At 41.6% G+C, this 21,488-nt stretch overlaps 2 protein-coding genes and 1 long non-coding RNA gene across 5 annotated transcripts; 1 reads left to right on the forward strand and 2 right to left on the reverse strand.

Moving 5' to 3' along the window:
- Positions 1-294: 294 nt before the first annotated feature.
- LOC120642981 lies at positions 295-2,649 on the reverse strand. Its single transcript, XR_005662818.1, has 3 exons — positions 1,174-2,649; positions 712-1,097; positions 295-613 (listed from the first exon to the last, which is right to left on the reverse strand). It is a non-coding gene; the product is annotated as an uncharacterized LOC120642981 (long non-coding RNA).
- Positions 2,650-13,980: 11,331 nt separating this feature from the next.
- On the forward strand, positions 13,981-18,311 carry LOC120640706 (epoxide hydrolase 4-like). 2 transcript variants are annotated; one of them, XR_005661972.1, is made up of 9 exons: positions 13,981-14,429; positions 14,693-14,737; positions 15,002-15,116; positions 15,981-16,047; positions 16,138-16,186; positions 16,703-16,800; positions 17,353-17,491; positions 17,714-17,846; positions 17,988-18,124. XR_005661972.1 is itself a non-coding variant. In XM_039916617.1 (8 exons), exons 1-8 carry the CDS (start codon positions 14,091-14,093, stop codon positions 18,132-18,134), a joined length of 999 nt encoding a protein of 332 aa, XP_039772551.1. In that variant the 5' UTR covers positions 13,990-14,090; the 3' UTR covers positions 18,135-18,311. The 2 variants fall into 2 exon arrangements, 1 of the variants encoding a protein (XP_039772551.1); XM_039916617.1 differs by lacking the exon at positions 17,714-17,846 and having other exon boundaries at positions 13,990-14,429; positions 17,988-18,311.
- Positions 18,312-18,965: 654 nt separating this feature from the next.
- LOC120640707 (60S ribosomal protein L37a-1) lies at positions 18,966-21,086 on the reverse strand. 2 transcript variants are annotated; one of them, XM_039916619.1, is made up of 5 exons: positions 20,956-21,086; positions 19,865-19,904; positions 19,695-19,783; positions 19,336-19,418; positions 18,966-19,250 (listed from the first exon to the last, which is right to left on the reverse strand). In XM_039916619.1, the coding sequence occupies exons 1-5, from the start codon at positions 20,956-20,958 to the stop codon at positions 19,187-19,189; spliced, it is 279 nt and encodes a 92-aa protein (XP_039772553.1). In that variant the 5' UTR covers positions 20,959-21,086; the 3' UTR covers positions 18,966-19,186. The 2 variants fall into 2 exon arrangements, with proteins under 2 accessions (XP_039772553.1, XP_039772552.1); XM_039916618.1 differs by lacking the exon at positions 20,956-21,086 and having other exon boundaries at positions 19,865-19,931.
- Between the last annotated feature and the right edge of the window lie 402 nt (positions 21,087-21,488).

Genomic DNA, 21,488 nt, shown 5'->3' on the forward strand with positions numbered 1-21,488 from the left:
TATCCAAAAAAATTAACCCTTGAAAATTTAGCTTTTTCCGAACGATTACGACGGCGGCGGAGGCGCGTTGTACCAGAGGCGGCGCGGCTGTGACGAGAAAGAATGATGCCTGACTGACACGCAGAGTGTTTAAAAATGGGCCCGCAGAGTGTTTAAGAGTGTCTGAACGCGCCGGCCCGCAACCCCTAGAATCATAGGAATGACCGACGGTAAAGAAAAAATTGCTCCTCCACACGATATGAAACCCCATCAAATATTCATCGCAATAAATTTTACAATCATTCCATCATTCAGAATGCAATGCCATACAGAACGCAAGGGAAATAGAATGCAAGGGAAATTATACAAGTCCATACATTACATTAAATATCACATGCAATCCATACAACTAGCTAGTAGTCCATATTATCACAAGTCCATAGAGAAAGTAAGGGAAATGATAAAGCACACATAGCGCAACGTGTATTTCACGACGACGTTGCTCCGGTGGGCTTAACAGACTGGTACTCCGTGAGCAAGCCTGAGGACACGTGCTCGTGGCATCTAGCACAGTTTTCTTGAGTGCTTGCCGCTTCCAGTGTCTTCTCATCTTTGGAATTATTATTCTTTGTCACTGTAAAGGAGTTGTGTTAGCAAACAGACGACTAGACAAGGTCTTCTATTTTAGTTGGATAGTTGTATACATAAGGATTGAAGCTCAACTAAATGTACCCTTGTGTGGAGACTATTTGGGTAGGACCTTCGTAGTTGCCGGAATCTTCGTCGTCGCCATATGCTTTGAGATCTAGTTCGGTGCCCTCCGATGGTGAGTCTGGTGGTGTCTCCTCCACAATGGTGGATCCACTTCCCTGTTCACGTGGAGAGGGGCTGTCTTCATATTCCTCAATCAGACCTGCATGAGAATCCACATGAGGTAGCGCAATTTATGAATTGTTTGTGTGCTCAAGTATGTAGTTAGGATGATGTATTGACTAGTTGAACCATACATAATTGCACACGTTGTTGTCCTTGTGCACCTCCTTGTCCAGAAGGCCCCGCACCCTGGCAAGGGGCGGGTTGTGGGTAAAGACATAATCGGACTCGAACTTCTCTCAGATCTGCAATAAGAGCGACAATCGTTAGAAGAAATAGTGTAACATAAACGAAGCAAGGTTCTGTTATTACTGTAGTTACCATTCTCGTGTTGCTCGACTGCCTGTGGGTCAGCCGGTGGAAGATGATATGGTTGAATCCAAAATGGCCACAGCTGCACGTAGGGACCACTTTGTCCAACTTTCTGGATGCCTACATATACAATCCTAGGTATAGATTCCAATTCTGCAAATGTGTTCGCCCCGAGTGAGTAATCACTTGTATCCCTCTCGATGTCGCGAAGCTGACATATGTTTGCGAAGACTCTAGATAATACCAATTGCGACTGCGCAAATAGATGCAGTGGCAATCCAGATATGACCAGGTGTAGTCGTACGCGATTTTGTGGTGATGGTCGGCGTCTAGCTGGTGTCAGGGGTTGTTGTGGTAGTTGCTCATCATAGGGTATTTCAATGGCACCAAAACTTGGCGTCCAGGGTGCGAGGGCAAGGACATGTTCCCCAATACGGATGAATGGTGCCGCCAAGATGCGAGTGGCCTCCTCGGGTGAACGGGATAGCAGCAAGTAACCTGTCAGGTAACATGAGACACTCTCTAGCAGAAGCTCTACCCCAGTGTTCTGTAACACTACATCACGTAGCGCACTGCGATGGATCTGGCCGGGGATAGGTAGAGGAGCTTCTGGAGATGGAGCCGGGGTGACAAGTACTGTGCGGCCGAAAAAACGCCGGATATTGTACCCGACCTCTAGTTCGTCAAAGATTGTTAAGTGTTCACGGTAGAAATTCGCCATCGGTTGGTCACCTTGGCACGGCGGCGCGGCGTTGGTCAATCTACATGTAAATCAAAACATACTTATTGATCAACAAATTTGTTATACAGTAAATATCATGCCTAATGGTAAAAAAATTATCTTATGCCTAATTTTTGATATTACAATATCAACTAAATCATAAATTAACTAAATTCCTCCTTAAATATCATGAACCAAAACAGCATAAGATTGTTCTTAACTAAAAACATTCAAACTTTTTGTACAGCAACTAGATACTGAGATATTCTAACAGTAAAATTTTGAGCTCAATAAACCTAGTATAAGAACATGAAGAAAATATATTTATTTAACCTAGGCATAAAGAAAACTTTAACTAAACCTACAACTAGAAAAGTCAAATGGACTTCTAAACTTTACACAAGTCTATACTCACAGCCTGCAACATACTGTCCAAAGATCTCCTACAGTACATGGCTATAACTTGAGATGTAAATAAAAACCTAATAAACTTATATTTATACTAGAGCAAAAACTACTTATCAAATGAAAAAGTGCATGTAACAAAAAGTGTGGATCCAGTTACAATGAACTCAGAATAATTGAGTTTGTATTTTTTGAATTTTCTCCGATTTGTTATGAATTTTTGAAGTTCACTATTTTGAAAAAAAAGAAACAAAACATTGCACGGAGGCCCCGGGAAAGATTTGGGGCCTTGCAATGCAGTCCTTGGCCGGACTTGGAGCAGGGGAGGCGTGCCGGCCGAAATCCGGCGGGTTTAGTCGCTGGCGACGGGGGAACCGGGGTGGGAGAGCAAGAGGAAGCCGCAAGCTACCTCAGGGAGGCTTCGGTTGGGGCGGAGATGGCCGGAGGCGGCTCGCCGGCGAGGAAGAGGGGGGGTAGTGGTAGTTCTTGGCAGCGGCGGTGCTCCGGTGATGGGTTCGGGGCGTGGCCGGGCCTAGGAGCTTCAGGGCAGCACGAGGAAGCTAACTCCGGCCGCGGAGGTCGGCGCCAGAGTGGAGGAGGACGTCGGCACCGGAGTGGAGGAGGACGGCACCGTAGATCTGTGCTGGCGCCACGGGCGGAGGAAGACAGAGGCGGCGCGGGCGGAGGGGCACGGCGGCCGCGCTGGCAGAGGAGGACGGCGTCACGTTTCGGCAGCCTGGTGGCGTCATCCTTCGTCCTCTGTGAAAAATGACCAAGTCCGAAAGCTCTCAAGTATATATAGGAGGAGAATTTTCAGGGGCGGGTGACATCACCAACCGCCCCTAAAAATGGTTTTTAGGGGTGGGTGGTGATGTCACCCGCCCTTGGAAATTGTTTGTAGGGGCGGGTGACATCACCACCCGCCCCTGGAAACTATTTGTAGGGGCGGTTGGTGCTGTCACCCGCCTCTATTAATGTATTTTAATATTTTTAAAAATTCACCAGAAAATGAGTTCTATTCAGAAAAAATAGCAAATCATATCCAAAAAATTGAAAATTTAACCCTACCATTTTTTATACCATTAGGACAAGGGAAAAATCTGAGATCAATATTTTTGAGACCCATAGAACAATGGAAAAATATGAGATCAACAATATATTCTAAGTTTCATAAATAGGTCTAATATTTCAAGTTTCATGAATCCGATTACATGCACTCGATTCTAAATAGCTACTGATTCAAGCAGTAACAATTCTCGATTCGCCATCCTTGCGTGCCCATGGCTTGTCATCTTTTCTTAAGCTTACTTCTATAATGTTCATCTTCTGTGGTAGGTCTGTGAAGAGGTTCATTTTGTTGTACTGATTATAATCTTCCACATCGTTGATAACATCAACTCCTATGATATCTTGTTTTCTAGAAACAACAACATGTTTTGTTTTCTTTGCGGGGTCAGCTACATGCAATACTTGTGCAACTTGTGAAGCAAGTACCCATGGGTCATCTTTGTAACCAACATTATTGAGGTCAACAATCATGAGTCCATAGGCATCCACCTCAACACCTCTAGGGTGTTTGACCCAACGACACCGAAATACCGGTATTTGTATATTGTAACCATAGTGTATTTCCAATATATCATCTATGACACCGTAGTAAGTGGTACTTTCGCCTGTTCTCTTGTCCAAGGCCTCAATGCGGACACCACTATTCTGGGATGCGGTCTTCTTATCCTTTGTGGCAGTATAAAATAAATATCCATTAATATCATACCCTTACCATGATGTGACCTGGCTAGATGGACCTGCTGCTAATCTTTTAATCATTTGTTCTTCCAAGGTATCTCCATCTAGTAGATCCATATCCTTCAACCATGCAGTCAATCGACGCTTGTGCTCTCACATGATCCAATCATCTGAGCAATCATTACATTCAGCACGAATCATGCTCAAGTGCTCATTGACTAAAGAAGTCATTATCATGAGATGCTGCAAGATGTTATAATGTACTTGTTGCACTCTTTTAAAATCCTTGGCAATAAATGTTTTTCTCCCAATCATCCCAACTCCTTCCAACCTCCCAAAAAAGCGAGGAACGGACAGACTAATGGATACTTTATCATTTAGGTAATCAAGGCAACACTCGATGACTTCCTCAGTACTGGATCCCTCGATCATAGAACCCTCAGGATAAGCACGATTTAGTACATACCGGTTTAGAATGGACACGAAATGCTCGTACGTCCACATTTCGTGTAGATAAAGTGGACCCAGTGCACGTATTTGGTCGACCACATGAATCATTAAGTGCTCTGTTATATCAAAATAACCAGGAGGGAAGCACATCTCGAGTTGTGCCATAGTCTCTCCAATAAATTCTTGAAGATCATTCAATTCATCTTCATTGATCACCTTTTGAGAAATCTTGTTGAAGAAATAGCACAGCCGAGTGATTACCATCTTCACGTATACTGGCTTGATCGCTCTAATTGCAATAGGGAGGAACACCGTCAACAACACATGACAATCATGACAGTTATATCTGCATAGCGAGAGGTCTTTCATCGAGACTAGTTTCTTTATGTTGGATGAAAAATGACTAGGCACTCTGATCCCCCGTAAGCTCTCGCACATTGCCTTCTTCTCATCATGTGTCAAGTTGTAGGAAGCCGGAGGAAGTTTATATCTTTCATTTCCCTTTTCAATAGGGTGAAGATCCTTTCTTATCTCCATGGCTACCAGGTCTTGACGTGACTTTAAGGTTTCCTTTGTCTTTGATGATGTTTCTAAAAGGAGCCCAATCGTGTTACCAAACACATTCTTCTTCAGGTGCATCCCATCGATTGCATAGCGAATCTTAAGATCACCCCAATATGGCAAGTACTTGTCGAATATGGACTGTTTCTTAAATGGTACACCTGCGATTAGTGCCTTATCTCTATTTTTCTTTTTCCCATCTTTTGTCACCTTCCCATAACTAACCTGGATGGCCCTCACCATTTTGAAAACATAGTGCCCATCTCTTTTTACTAGAGCAGAATGTAATTCAGGCTTGCCATCAAAAAAGTTGTGGAACTTCTTACTTCGGTAACGATGTCCTTCCACGAAGAAACGTCTATTCCCAAGGTAAACTAACTTTCTAGAACCTTCCAGAAAAGATGATACAGTCTCATCCACGCAGACCGTGCAGCCCGTTCTACCTTTGATCTGTCCCGAAAGGACAAATAGAGCCTGGTAATCATAGATGGTGGTGAAGATAATAGCTCTGAGATTAAAGGTTTGCCATGTAAAATCGTCAAACATATCGATACCCTCCTTCCATAGTGTTTCCATCTCTTGCATCAAAGGTTCAAGGAAAACATCAATATCGATGCCAGGATGCTTGGGTCTTTGTATATGGATGGACAACAGAAGATATTTTCTCTTCTGGCACAACCATGTAGGCAGGTTGTACATCGTCAAGATAACCGGCCATGTGCTGTGCGTGCTAGTCCTTTCACCAAATGGATTCATTCCGTCCGTACTCAACGCAAATCTAACGTTCCTCAGGTCCTTTCCAAATTCCAGATAATATTACTCATCGAACTTCTTCCACTGGCGAGCATCGGCTGGATGTCGAAGCTTTCCGTCGCGCTTCTTGCGCTTATCTGAATCCCACCAGCGCATCAATTCATCATTCTTTGGGTTCGAGAAGAAGCGTCTTAGGCGGTCGACAACCGGGAGGTACCACATAACCATCGCAGGAATTCGCCTCTGCTTCTCGGATATGCCTAAAGTAGTGTCTGGTGGCTCCACTGAGGCACCCTGCCTCTTTCTTTTGTTCCTGTCTGTTGGACCTTGGTTATCGCCACCACAATAACCAGCATTGTTTTTGTATCTATTTGCAAACCATACAAGGCATTTGTCCAAGTCTTTGAAAGTATCCCCACGATACAAAATACAATGATTTGGGCATGCATGAATTCTTTCCACACCCATTGTGAACGGGCTGACAAGCTTCTTTGCTGGATATGTATTTGCAGACACTTTATTTGGCTTCGGAAGCAACCAGGCCAACATAGCGAGGAGATCATTGAAGCTACTATTTGATCAGCTGTGCTTAGCCTTTAGGGTCAATAGCTCAAGTACAAAACGAAGAACAGTCCAGTGTTTCGGACATTCTTTAGATCACTCGTATATATTTTCCTCTGCTGATTTCTTCACCGTCTCGAAGTTTTCTATCCCCTTTGCACTACCGACCAACAGCTCTGCTTTGGTGTGCCGTAACAACTGGCTCAGAAAATCATCATCATCAAGTTCATCGCTATCATCATCACTGCCAATATAGATGCCCCCCCTCCAAACCATTACTATAGCCACCACTAACATCTTCATCATCACTGCACGCATCATCATATTCATCAAACAATATATTAAACTGGGGGTCTTGCAATATTTCTTCGAATTGATTCTCTCTCGGAGGTGGTGCTTCTTCACCATGTTTATTCCAGATCATGTAGTTGTCTACGAAACCACTAATCAAGACATGCGATCTAATTATAGTTGTATCGCTGAATACTCTCATATTTTTGCAGGGTTTGCACGGGCAATGTATCAAATGTGTCTTCTCAATTTTTGCATGGTTTTCCGCAGCTTGAATAAATTTATTAAGTTGTTCACGGAAATATGCATCCGTCCTTCGTGCTTTATACATCCATGTCCTATCCATCTCTAAACACCAACAACAGAAAATCAATAGATAATTTCAACGAATTAAAACAAGCTCTTAAATAATATTGGAAATAAATGCTAAATAACTCAACAACTAAGAGTAGATATTGCAAACAAATAAAAGGGGAAAAAATTCAAACCCCAACCCATTACATTATGTGAAAAAAAGGGGAAATCAACTCTTTTTCTCTCTCCATTATATATCTAGTAATTTGTTTTCCTAAAAATGAGGCTAAAACAAGAAGATTGGTTGCAAATAATTACATAATTATGCTCACCATCTAATTTAGCATAACTTTATCCAAAAACTTGAGGCAAATCGTGGCTTACATGGTAAATCCATCCAATGGAGATCTAGATCTAGCTAGGGAATATGAGAGCAATTGAAGCCTTCAAATTAACCCAAAAGCTTAGGAAAACCATAGAGTTAGCATCTACATACCTCCTAGAGCCCCCATCTCCAAGAAAATCAAGTTCAAAACCTTCCCTCCTATATTTTTAATTTATGGTATTTTCAGACAGCACCTCCCCGAGAAGAGAGAGTTCTGTCGCGAGGAAGAAGAAGGTCACATGCCTAGATATTTATGGTTTCTTTTTCAAGGGCGGGTGACCCCACAAGCCGCCCCTATAAACATATTTCCAGAGGCGGCTGATGCCACTAGCCGCACCTAGAAATTAGATCTTTAGGGGCGGCTGATGCCATCAGCCGCCCCTGAAAACGAACTCCATTTTTAGGGGCGGCTGATGGCGGGTCAACTGCTACAGTACCCCCTCCTTTTGTAGGAGCGGGGTACATTTACACCCGCCCTTGGAAAAAAAAGAGGCATTGCTGAAAATCATTTATGTAGTAGTGCACATCTCATCAGAGACTAAATTAGCATAATGTGGGAGCAGATCAAGTGGTCGATAGCGATGATGGAGGAGGAGGAGGAGGAGGTTAAGGGCGCAAGAGGATAATGAAACTTCTTGATAATTAAGCGAAGAGGCATATGGGCATGCTGAAGCAGTGACGTAGAGAGCGTTTGTCAGAGAGGAAGAAGGGGAAAGGAAGGAGCAGGATGGGGTCACAGTTCTTGGCCTATGGCTATATATGAAAAAGCCCAAGCAACCTTAACTCGCCTGACTATATATGTTGAAATAGTGTAGATACATACAAAATGAGATTCAAGGGTGCAGAAACAAAGGAAGCATGTCCAGCTTTAGTTTTTCTATTGAAGGAGAAAAATGAAATTCCCATGTTGAGTTGATTTGTGAGAGCACCTATCTATGATTGTATCCAAATCTTGTATGGTTGATTTAGATCGGTGTCAAGACAGGTATTAATGTTATGCAGGATAGAATCATCACACAGCACTCATTAACTCTATTAATTATTTGAATATATATAAGGTTAAGGTAAACGTACTTGAAACCTGCATATTCATTTATCAAATAGACACTTTTTTTGTATGTTTGGGCATTCAGTTTGCTTTGTCTTCTCGATTACAGTTTCATGTCCTTCAGAAATTTGGCCTCATTATTTTAGAAGGGATGTGTGCATATGAGACGGGGAGGAGAGTATATTGCTGGGAGAGGGGAACACTACGCAATAGTGTGCTCGATACATTTATTACGGTATTCGAAATTTGAACCAGACCAAAAACAAGGTATCTGGAATGACTGAATACACACACACACATCCCCCTAATACCTTCACGTGTTATATATCTTCATCCCTGAAGATTCTCTGAGAGGAAAAGTCGATAAATTCTGATAAAGAAAATGACATAAAGTAGATTCAAAGTTCACCAAGAACGTGAGCCGATAGAGACGGGTGTCACACCAACGTGATTACTGAGAAAAATAAAAGTTCTATGATTGTGTAAAGTTCTACTAGAACTTGGAACCAGCTTATTTTCAAATGCCTTAAATATAACTAATTGTACCTTCTGCATGTTATTTTGGGGCTATGTGGCCCATGATTTGACGTACATATATTGTTATGGATGATTTTTTTGATAATGTGGATGTATAGATTCGATTTTTTGTTAACTCTTTAATATATACTTGAATTTTCAAATTAAATTTGTTCCGCTTTATTTATATATAAGTATGCGAAGTATTTATTTTGAATAAGAACACTGAATAACTCAGCACCCATCATCATTATAGTCATCTTGTAATTCACATCCCTCACATAATCTCTCTCTCTCTCTCTCTCTCTCTCTCTCTCTCTCTCTCTCTCTCTCTCTCTCTGAAACGAAGCTCTCACAGACTCTCATGCTGTAAGATGGCTAATAATAGATCACTACAAAGTTTTCTGGCTACTAGCTAACATCTAGAATCAGTCCGGTGATGACTTGATAAAACTCTTGCGAGAAGAGGAACTCCGGTTTTATCAACGGGCCAAAGCAATTATGTCCTCAAAAGTCTCATCTGAAAATAAAGCTACAAGTATGGCTGAGTATACTAATACTCAGTAAGGATTACCCGATTATGGGTATACTTAGCCCACTATCTAAACATGCAAATGCTTTTGGCTCTGGAGTTTATTTTTGCTAGAAAGCAACTAAGAGTAGGTACTTAATTTCAATATTTAGAGCAAGCATGGTATACCAGATTAATCCTTCAAGGGTGTCATAAACATATCTCATGTCATCGTTCCATTCCTATTCCAATCCTTTACTACGATATGACAAAGAGATCAAGGCTCTCATATCCTGTGAGTCACGGCGAATCGATCTGATTTAATCTTGTAAGCTGGACCTAACACACATGACATGTATATGTCCCGTCGGACTACACAGGTCAACCGTTTCTTATATGCACACCGAATAGCTGAACTGCCTTGCAACTCGGGACTGCTAGCCCCACCGTTACCTACAAAGGGTCAGCCATGAGTTTTTTCACAAGCACCACTAGGAAGACAGTATCAAGTTCATGACTACCAATGTGCATATGATACTGAGCTTCTTGAGCAAAGCTAGCCTTGGGCTCTTCTGAACTTTGGTTCAGGTCCTCAACATCTTCAGTTAGATTAGCTTGAGCTTCTCACTGCTCACTCTCGGACTCGGGCACCAGCTCGTACGTTTCGTCAGCGAAAGTAGTCGTATCTATATGAAATGCACTTGAGTTGTTGTGATGATAACAATTCATGAATTAATTCACAATAAAGTTAATCCAACAACTCAAGTTAAATTGTGAAGCACCTCATATACAAAACATTGAGCAATCATTTATAGAGTATTATCTAATACAAATTAATTCATAAAAGAACTAGGGGTGGGTTTCATAATTTTTCTAACTCATGCAACACAAGCACTTTAACAAATACTAGCCAACCATGTATATCTAAAAAAATAGAGTTACTCATATCCTCTGGTTATGGTATTTTTACACAGAGTACCAAACTTAATCAACAATCTACTGTATAAAATTCATCAAGTTTCATGAAGCAGAATAAACATGAAAAACACAGCCACTGCTAGAAACAAGATTAAATTATTATACAGAGCATCCTATGCAAGTACTAGTAATGAAAATTTAACTGAGTGTTGCCGATCTTGTTTTGAGCCTACTGCAAATTTTCAGATTTAAAACAGCAGTACACAAGGCATGCAAAATAAAACATGATATAGTTGCATGTATAAAGATTAATTTCCATAGAAAGTTATACTGAGTTCTAGAGGCTCATACTTTACTAGCATGATTATTCACTCAAGGACAAGCTCTAGTAAACATATTAGATATTTTCAAGTAGATAAACTATTTTTCATAATTTAGTACATTTCTTCGTACCATAAATTAGTTGGACCAGTTAGACATAACCAAATATTTCCACAATTTTTCTGCAGCAACTAGACATTAGTATAGAGACACTGTAAAATTTCTAGCTCATGAAACACAATAGAACATCATGAAGAAATAAATCAATCGAACCTAGGCATAAATCAAGATATAAATAAACCTATAGCTAGGCATGTCCACTTACCATTAAAACTTTACACAAGGCTAAATTTATAGCGTGAAACCTACTGACCAAAAATGGCTACTAGAACATGCATGGAACTTGAGCTCTGTCGGGCGCGGCGCGGCGCGGCTGGTCGGTGCCCTGTCGGGCGAGGCCCTTGGCGCAGAGCGGGGTGGCCGGCATCGCCAGCCGCATGGCCGTCGAGCCCTGCTCGGCTGCAGTGAACACATGGGACAGGGAGGGAGAGAGAAGGACACAAATTTTCTCACAAATTTCAATGGAAACATGAAAAAATTTCAACACGAAAGTTGTAGAAAATTTTGAGCTCTAAAACTTTCATTTCAGGCACAAACTCGTTTGAAAACCGCATCATCAAGAGTTAAATTTAAACTCTTGATAAATGTGTATTATTGTTCTATTCAAGTTTGAATTTAAATTTTTCTCAAATTTCTGTGTAGCAACTTGAAAAACTTGAACACGAAAGTTGTTCATCATTCAAAACTCTACAACTTTAGTTTTAGGCAAACATTTATTTGAGCTATGGTTTAAAATTTAATTTCAAGACATGTTTGTTAGCATTTGAATTAATTCATCATTTCATGTGACCACTGTTAATTTGAAATTTAATTCTTCTTGTAAAATTTCCAAACACCACCTAGAGTGCATGTTGATGCATTTTATTTGTCATTTCATGGTGAGTGTGAACATAAACATATTGGCAATTTATAAAGATATATTTTTATCCACAAGCACATGCACATGCACATACACATACACATACACATGCAAGCACAATGTATTTAATTCCATTTTTCTTGGTTAATGATGCATGATGTATTGATGTGGGGTTTGTGATGCTTAATTAGCACCATAGACATCTAGGGTGTCACAGATTCGTGTGCTTAAGGCTGTTTCCAGCAGCACACCATTGCGGATGCGGAAATCACATGGGATGCACATCATGGGCCACCACTTGCAACTCGGAAAGAATCCGGGCGTTCCAGCAGCGTGCGCATCTAGGCAAGATTGTATCCGGTAAGGAGAGAGAAGCGCGCAGATATGGGGTACGCGACGGGCTGGTTCCTATTTTGCGCATCCGCGTCGGAGATCTGCTGGAATATGCTACACTTGACTCCGGATACGCTTTTTCCGCATGCGGGATGGGATACCAGGTCTGCTGGAAACAGCATAAGATGAGGAGCAAGCAGGCCGGGAGGTACCCTCGGCCTTTGCAAGCTAGAGGTGGGCCCAATCAAAAGACAAGTGTACATAACGGGCTCAGGTACGCTAGAGATATAGAACATGGCATGGATGCGGGATAAACAAAATTGTAATGATGGCAAATTTCTAATAAGATAAATTGTAATGACATTCTTCAAAGATTAAAAATTGTAACGGCGAGGAAACAAAAAAACCCTAATTACAATGCCTTCGGTGAGATGTTGCTCCAGCGGATCAAGTTTGTTTGCTACAGTAGAAAAAACAGGCCTGCCTTCAATCACCAAGTAAAATTGGGAGGAAGAAAATTCAGCAGGGATTGCACGGTGATCGATGCACTCAGATTGACATGCTATAAATCTTATATCCATGAAGCATTAAATCTAGACGAAATAAAAAACTAATTGCATAACTTACTTGTGAATTTTGAGACGAATCTAATGGGACTAATTAGACCATGATTAGACACTAAATTTCTACATTAATTGCTACAGTAAATATATGCTAATGACGAATTAATTGATCTTAATAAATTCGTCTCGTAATTTACAGACACGTTTTGTAATTAATTTTATAATTAGTCTATATTTAATGGCAACATATCCTATGAAAACCCATTTTTTTGTGCAAACTTTGAAAACCCTAATCCTGTCCACAGATTGTTGATCCGATGGCTCCCTGTACACGTGGGTTTCTTTTGTACTTAAGCTCCCCCCCCATTATCACTTAATCACGTTTTTCTCAATAACCCCCTGTCCCCTCACCACCAGGCATCGGCTCCTACGATACCGATCAGCTCGTTTCCTTCGTAGCGTCGCGTCGTTCCTGGACACCGATGCCGCCGCAGTTTCTCCGCCGGCGCCTCCATGGAGCCCGCCGCCGGCACCATGGTTGATGACACGGGCGCCGCCGCCATCAAGACTGCCCCGGGCGCCCGCCCGTGGATCAGCGCCCGTCCTGCGTGTGCGACTGAGTCGCCGCTGCCGCATCGATTGAGTCGCCGCCGCCCGTGGATTGGGATGGCCATCGCCCGTCCGCGATTTGCATGGCGGCCGCCCGCCCCCGATTCACCGCCGCCCGTCCACGATTTGCCACTTCAGGGCCGGGCAGAAGTGGGTGAACGTGCTGCTTCAGCTGGCTTGTGACGTGCTGCTGAACTGGGTGGTAGAAAGAACAACAGAAAATGTCCAGTCTTTGTAGGAGTGATAGTTTCACAGAATCAACGTCGATGGCTAACGCCGACTGACTGTGCGCACAGATCACATTGAAATTAATTTGCTTCCCTCGGCAGCAGGGAGCAAGATGGAAGGAGGAGGTGGTCAATTTCACCTGAACATCCGCGGCGGTGGCGTCCGAGTCCATGGCGGCGACGCCGTGGGCAGTCGTGAATCCGGCGCCCGGGGCAGTCTTCATGGCGGCGGCCGCCGCGTCGAAGACTGCCCCGATGCTTGGTGATGAGGGGGTTATTGAGAAAAACGTGATTAAGTGCTAATGATGGAAGTGCAAAAGAAACCCACCTGTACAGGGAGCCATCGGATCAACAATCTATGGAAAGGATTAGAGTTTTCAAAATTTGCAAAAGAAAAATGATTTTTATAGGATACGGTGCCATGTTTAATATTTTAAATATGAAAAAATTATTTTTCAAAAATTTTACACATACAACTAAACGAGATCTAATTGTTTTTGGGTCTAGAGTTGTGCATGTGAGTGGTTTTAATTGCGTAATTATTTTTGCTAAGTTGGATGAGCTAGGTTTATTAGTAGTATAGATCAGGTTTTCCCCAAATACCTCCCTCCCAGCCCGTGATCTTATCGCTGGACCGACTGGATTATCCACGCTGTCAACGAAAAGCTCCGCGACCGCGAGTCGTCACGCTCGCATTCGCATCCATCCCCATCCGCATTCTCCAACGGCCACCCATGGCCGCCGCCGCCTTCGCCGCTCCTCCTCTCCTCCTGTCCTCGCCGCCGGCGCCGGCGCGGGCGGCGAGGATGAGGAGGAGGGCGGCGGCGAGGCCCTTCCTCCGCGCCGCGTGCGCCTACGCGCTCCAGGAGGGCCAGACCCGCCGCTTCCACCGCCTGCCGTGCGGCCTCGACCTCGAGGTCGTCGCGCAGCCCCCGCTGGCGCCGGGGGAGCGCCGCCCGCCGCTGGTGTTCGTGCACGGGAGCTTCCACGCGGCCTGGTGCTGGGCCGAGCACTGGCTGCCCTTCTTCTCGCGGGCCGGGTTCCCCTGCTACGCCCTCAGCCTCCGCGCGCAGGCAAGTCGCGCGTGGTGTCTGTCGAAATGCTTCAGTAGGTGGTGTCGCTGTCGCTGATGATGATTCAGTACAATGCAATGGCTACAATTCCAGCTTGTGGATGGGTCATTATGTGTTGCATTTTATCTTAGCTAGATATATGATTCAGTACGCTTCAACTGACCAGATAGTTGTTGCATTGCCCCATTGCCAGTATCTGTTTGCAGAGGCGCAGAGCATTCGGCATTAACAGCTTCCATAACTTAGTTCTGGACTTTTTGCAGGGTGAAAGTAGTGTTCCACAGGAGGCAGTGGCTGGCACACTCGATGTAATTTGTCTAAGCAGCAGTGGAGAATTCAATCTAGTCCCTATGTGTTTATTTATTAAACACTGTAAATCTATCATTTGAAGTAACACACTGGGAGATATAAAACATATAACATATACTATTAACAAAGTTTCAAGTGCCATCCTACGAGAAATTAATATGTTTAAGCCGAAATTTCACTATAATACTTTACTTTGTGCTGTAGAGCTGGTCCATTTCATTGTCTCACTAGAGTTAAGCCAACATATGATTTACTTGCAGTAGACACATACTTGCGATATTGCTGATTTCATCCAGAAGGAGATCCCCTCTCCACCTGTACTTATTGGACATTCATTTGGAGGCTTGATTGTGCAGCAATACATATCATGCTTGCAAGGTATGCTCCTTCAAAGATTTCTCAGATTCAACTTTCCTGTTGCTATGACAATTCTTTGCATGTTTCTGTTCCATCTTAACTGATTTTCCATCATTCAGAGGATCAAAAGTTTCAGCTACATATACATGCTAATGCTACATCCAAATCTTTTCTCCAATGGTTTTCTTGCTTACTTACATTTGGAGCAAAAACAGCAAGCTAATTGGAGCACTTTAGCATATCTAGCCAATTTTATCTTGACATTATAAATCAGTTAAATAGAGAGTCAACAATTTGAGTGATTTTCCAGAGGATCTCAAGTTTCTGTTTGCTTATTTTCACTTTTTTAATTATGCGCCTGAGTTGTTTTGTCTACATGGTCATTTGTTGTAAGCTGAACAGGAATCATAGTTATTGACAGGTACTCCTAAATATGGATATGTTATCTGCTGCATAGATTCTAGATACCAATTTGGTATGAAAATTTATTGCTCAGAGGTTATACAATTTTATAATAAAAACGTAACACGTCTACAATTCTACACTAATTGTGCATCTGTCAATTCTCCCTAGATAACAGAGAGAAGTTAAACAGGATAAAATCAGATACTTCCCTTAGCATTTCTAGAATTCCTTTTTAGTCCTCTTACACAATATCCTGATATCATTTCTTGTCTTAACATGTCTTCAAGTGCTAGGCTAGGTACCTACAAAACATAATACGTATTGATTAATCGCCCTGTTTCAAATTGTTCATTGATTTAGTTAGATAGAAGTGTAGAATTGACATATCACTTAGATTCGAAATGTTTGCAAGCAAAGTGTGGAATGATTATCCCTTAGTTTTATTTCAAAGTATGTCCGATGTAACTTTCTTGATTCTAGGTTCAGAATCTCATCCAAAGCTTGCTGGTGCTGTCCTTGTATGTTCTGTGCCTCCCTCAGGAAATAGGTATTTCTCAAGTCATCTATTGACCATTGCATATTTACGATCGTTATTTTACTTATCATTCTGCAACTCCTTTGTATCATTTATCGGCAGTGGGTTGGTATGGCGTTACCTTTTGACTAAACCAGTTGCTGCGGTCAAGGTAAATGGATCTGCATTATTACACTTTTCTGTTGAGATCATCACTATTCAATCGGATCTGTTGAGCTAACCTAGTTTTGTCTAGTATCAATAAAATGCTCAAACATCTATTCTGTGTTTTAGACCTAAATACACCATCAATCTCCATTACAAATGAGATATGCTCATTTGTTTACCATTGTAGAAGCAAATCATATTCCTTAGATTTTTCTCTATTCTATTTTTAAGTTATTATTTAAATTTTCTGAACTATCCAGCTATATTTGGTGATATTTTTCCTTATTGCCTCACTATTTTGTGTGTCCTTGTTGATAATTGTTTTGTTCATAGACAACTGATAGCTACTGACATCATCTAGGTTATCATAAAATGAATTGCGTACAATAATGCACATGTACCTTACTAGAAATCATCACATTTCTCTTCCTATGTATCTTAAGAGGTTTCTATTAATTTTTTTATATCAACCTAGTTATGTAATTGGTGACCATCACAATTTCTATAATTTTCCTATCAGGTGACTCTCAGCTTGGCTGCAAAAGCATATGCAAATTCATTGTCCCTCTGTAAGGAAACATTTTTCTCACCACAAATGGATGTTGAACTTGTGTTAAGGTAATGAGATGTATGACAGTTCCTTTTGCATTCAAATATAATCTTTTGAATATATTGTTATAGTGTTCAGCATCATGAACTTGGCACCTACGGTGCCTTAGTGGCAATGGTACCTTCTGTTTCTGAATCTATGAGATAGTGATTTATTCCACAATGCCTCCGCTATAGCCGCTTCTTTGACCCACTATCTCATAGGGATGAGCCAACTTTGTAACCTATAGCTGTTTTCATTGACATCAACTCATGCTATTTCAGAGTAGCGGTCATAGTAATAATGGTAATTGTAGTAGTAGTGATAGTTGTAGTAGTAGTAGTCCTAGTAACTATATTTGTACACATATTCTCATAGTTTATTCTCTTCATTCTGATTGGAATTTGCTTGTGCTTAACCATCTATCATTCTCTTTCATCTAAGCTTCCCCAAATCAAAGATTTTCATATGAGGTCGTCATTTTGAGGAATGGACATGGAGAACTCAGGACGCATTTATAGACTGCATTGTTACTGTTTGTTTTTCAGTCACAACTTAATGTCTTCCTCACTATCTTGAAGGTACCAAGCACTAATGAAGGAGAGCTCAAAATTGCCATTGTTTGACTTAAGGAAGCTAAATGCAGCACTGCCTGTACCTTCTGTACCAAATAATACAACAGAAGTTCTTGTCATGGGTGCAATCAATGATTTTATTGTTGTGAGTAAACCTCACTCCACCTCTCAAACACATAGTGTGATGCAATATCTTGTTTCCGAAATCTTGATTTCTATTGCATTTGACTTTTTTAATCATATTTTATCCACATAACTGCTGCTTAAGTTCAGTATTACAATGACAAATGCCTAGGACTTTGCAATATCAACAATCATACATATTATTGTGGTCTGTGAGATATTGATCATTTACATTTTTCTACAGTTCTGCTTGCTATAGAAAAATAACAGTAGTACTATTTGAAAGAGCGCTGTTTAAAGAGTTGTGGTACAGAGTATCCACGTTGCAAATTCGATAAGACGGAACTTTAAAGTACTACAGCAACAACTTTTACCATGTAATTGACCCTTCTACTGACTTACTCCAACTTAAAATGCACGAGTTCATACACCTATTCCTCATAGTTATCAGTGACTTGAATACATGTGAAGGAACTATTTTCCTCCTTTCATTAACTGCTTTTGTTTCCTTAAATTAGGATTCTGAAGGGCTCTCAGAAACTTCAAGATTTTATGGAGTGCAACCAGTATGTGTGGAAGGTGTAGCTCACGATATGATGTTAGATTGTTCATGGGAGAAAGGAGCTGAAATAATCTTGACGTGGTTAGAAAAACTGAAACCATGATTTCAGTCCAACAGCCGGGTTCGACATTTTGTAGTGATTCTTAGTCTTTTTTCTTTTGTCGGACATGTTGGTAGGTATTTTCTAGTTAGTGCTGGGAAATCGCATCCAATATTATTGTTCACTTGGAATAAAGTAAAGTTTATCATTTCATTGTTATCTAATTCTTCTGAATCCTAATGCCTAAGCTTTCTCCAAGATCGACTTTGCCCGTGACGGAACCCAGCTCAAAATCCTTGAGCATATGAGGCACGGTCCTTTGCATCCGCATGCTGTCACACTCTTGCTTGAGCCAAATTCTATTATGCTCTGAATAATACACAAATCTATACCACAAAGTCAGGCTCCCAGCATGTTGTAACAATTTGAATCTAAGCTTTACAAACATTTTGATGCCATGCTATGTTACAGAGGTTCGCCTGAAGGCAAACGCCCACGCTGTGTAGCTTGCAGCGTGATCGATGCTATTGGTCAACTGTTGCTTGCGGAGGCTGCCGCTCAAACGCACCACCAGCATCCCCTCACCATGAGGCGCTCTGGCCTATTGAACAATTGGCCTAGAGCTAGGCCACAGTTGAAATTATGCAGTGAGCCTAAACAGACCATTTCAGTTTTCAGCAGAAGATGCAGCAGCAATGATGCATTAGCCCTGGTGCTTTACACGCTGCCTGTCACAGATGCTTAGACATGTTACCTGTAACAGGATCTAAGCAAAAGAACAACCAGACCCGCATTGAAATTAGTTTTGTTGTTGCAAAAGAACTCGAAGTGTGTAAACAATAATAACAGTATCATTTCAAAACGTAGGAGACAAAAGGCATCGAAAACCGCTGCTGATGCATAAAAACTAGAACGAAAATTTGGCATCATAAGGATGGGCATAGCATCAAATATCACTTGTCAAAGTCATAATGGCAACCAAGTACAAATCTTAGCACCACACTTTCAGATATCCTAAAGCAAAAACCAAAAATACTGGAGCATGTTCTCGGCTAAACAGCATATATAGTCATTCAAATAGAGAACCCCAGGATGCCTGATGAGAAGAGCTACAATTACGCTTCAGTCTGCTCCCTCAAGCGACGGATTGTGCTCCTGACAGTGACGGCACTAGCAGTGCTGCAAATACACATTAACAGAATTATAAGTATACTTTATCAATGCATGGTTTTGGATGTCAGGAAGCAAGTCAGCAAAGAATTACTTCATGGTATAAGCACCACCAGCCTTGACCTTCCCACAGTCCTTGCATCCCCAAATTCCAACTGCTTTCCTCTTCACAGCAAACTGGAAAGACAATACAGGTGGTATTAGGGAAAAATATCATTCTATTCACATCCATGTCTTAGGGGAAAAAAAACAGCTCAACCTGAACCATTTCAAATATGAAAAAACAAACAAAATATACAAAGGAATATAATTTCAGAAGACCAGATACTTTCAAGTACGCAGAATCATAACAATCAAGTAGTGGTGAAGAGTACATAAAGACAGCATGCAGTAAACATAGATCAAAAACAGCAAACTCAAATGCATGATCAGATCAATTAATAGAAGACCTACCTTCCCACAGAACTCACAGAAGTACTTGGAGTGCTGAGATACCTCCATCTTCTTGATTTGCTTACGCAAGCTAGCACCATACCGAGTTCCTACAACATTGCAATTTGCAAGGTTAACTTCATATCCAAGATCAGAAATTGAGAAATAAGCCATATTTTTTAAGCACGTACCATATTTGCCAACAATTCCGGCCTTCTTGGTGCGCTTCGTCTGCATAGGCATTACAAGAACAACAAATCACTAAGATGCTTACTAAAATTGTTTAATGCAATGTAACTGGTAAAACTATAACGGCAAAGTACTAATGCAGCTTCAAGACTAGCATATAGGAAGGTTATTACCGATACAATAGATAGCACACACTCAGGTAGGTTGATACGCAACAAGAACAAAACATTATTCCAGGTTCTACCTATTAATTCCTTAAATGCTAAAATATCATAAAGTCAAGCTAGTGATTATTTCAGAAATTACCATGTCTCTAGAGTTCAAACTAATTTCAGAAATATCTAGCAGAAAAACACAAGCTGCTTTTTCAGGTTACATGGACAACAGAATAGTAAAAGAATAACTCAAGTCAACCCATGGAATGCAGCAGCTGAACTTAGAACTGGATGCTACATTCATGTTGCGGGTGCAGTACAGTGGCTCAAGCTTGACATGAGGACAACATAAATTAACAGTCATTTGATTGTCTAAAATAAGATCTAATTTTCATCAGAGCATTGAATGAGAAATGTAGAATGCATTTAGACAGCTTTTTACAATCAGCTGCATCTTGCACGGGCATTCAGGATGAAACCCACGCATACAACACCCTGATGCATCCGGATTTATGATAATAAATACCATAATATCATAAAATTATTATAGTTACATTGGTGCAGACTTAGAGATTATGCCACACTAATCACAACACTTCACAATTTCATATACTCCGAAGGACTCCAGTCCTATCTGGATTCTGGACACAATAAGACCTGCAAGTTCCTAGAGGAATGGGAAAACAAGACTGCTCCAAAGTACGATTGCTGGACGCGAAAATCAAGCCAAAGTCCTATATACCGCATACCAAACTATGGAGTCTCGCCGAGCGCATACCGAATTGGAGCTGAACTGCCACGTTTAACACTAGGATCTCGCGCGACGGCACAGCTCGAGAAGCTCCCGTAACTACGGATCATCCGAGCGCAAACAAAATCCACAGGAGGTACAATTCTTTGGCGCAGGGAGAGTGGGAGGAAAAAGAGAGGCGGCGTACCATCTCGGCGACGGGAGAGGAAGCGAGGCGCGCGGTTGTAGCGGCGGCGGCGGCGCGGTTGCGGGGAGGGTGCGCGGAGGAGCACGATAGGGAAGTTATATAGCGGTGCTAGGGTTTCGCGGAAGTATGGATCGGGCCTCCCTGCTGTTACTTGCTTGTTATGGGCCGGGCCAAAAGTGGAGTTAGGCCTTGGTCCCTCAAATTTCATTGAGCTGCGTTTGGGCCATCCACTCCTGACTCTCCCGAGGTACTGACTCTCTTCTCCCTCCTCTAGATGGCACATCTCAGCGGACGCGGCTGGACCGAGGGTGGGGAACTGGGGATTGATTGGTTTGCAATTAAGCCTTGTTATTAATTTTCACGTGCAGATCCAATCAAATTTGTGGGTATACCACCGGTTAAATAGAAGAGCATCTGTGCATGCAGAAATAGACAAGTAATCTAAGATTAAAAAAGTTATAACTATTAAACCGAGCATCCAAATTAAATTTGAATTGCATCATTATCTTTCTTATGACAACATCTTAAAAATA

Source organism: Panicum virgatum, chromosome 7K (genome assembly GCF_016808335.1).
Source record: "Panicum virgatum strain AP13 chromosome 7K, P.virgatum_v5, whole genome shotgun sequence".
Lineage (NCBI taxonomy): Eukaryota > Viridiplantae > Streptophyta > Magnoliopsida > Poales > Poaceae > Panicum > Panicum virgatum.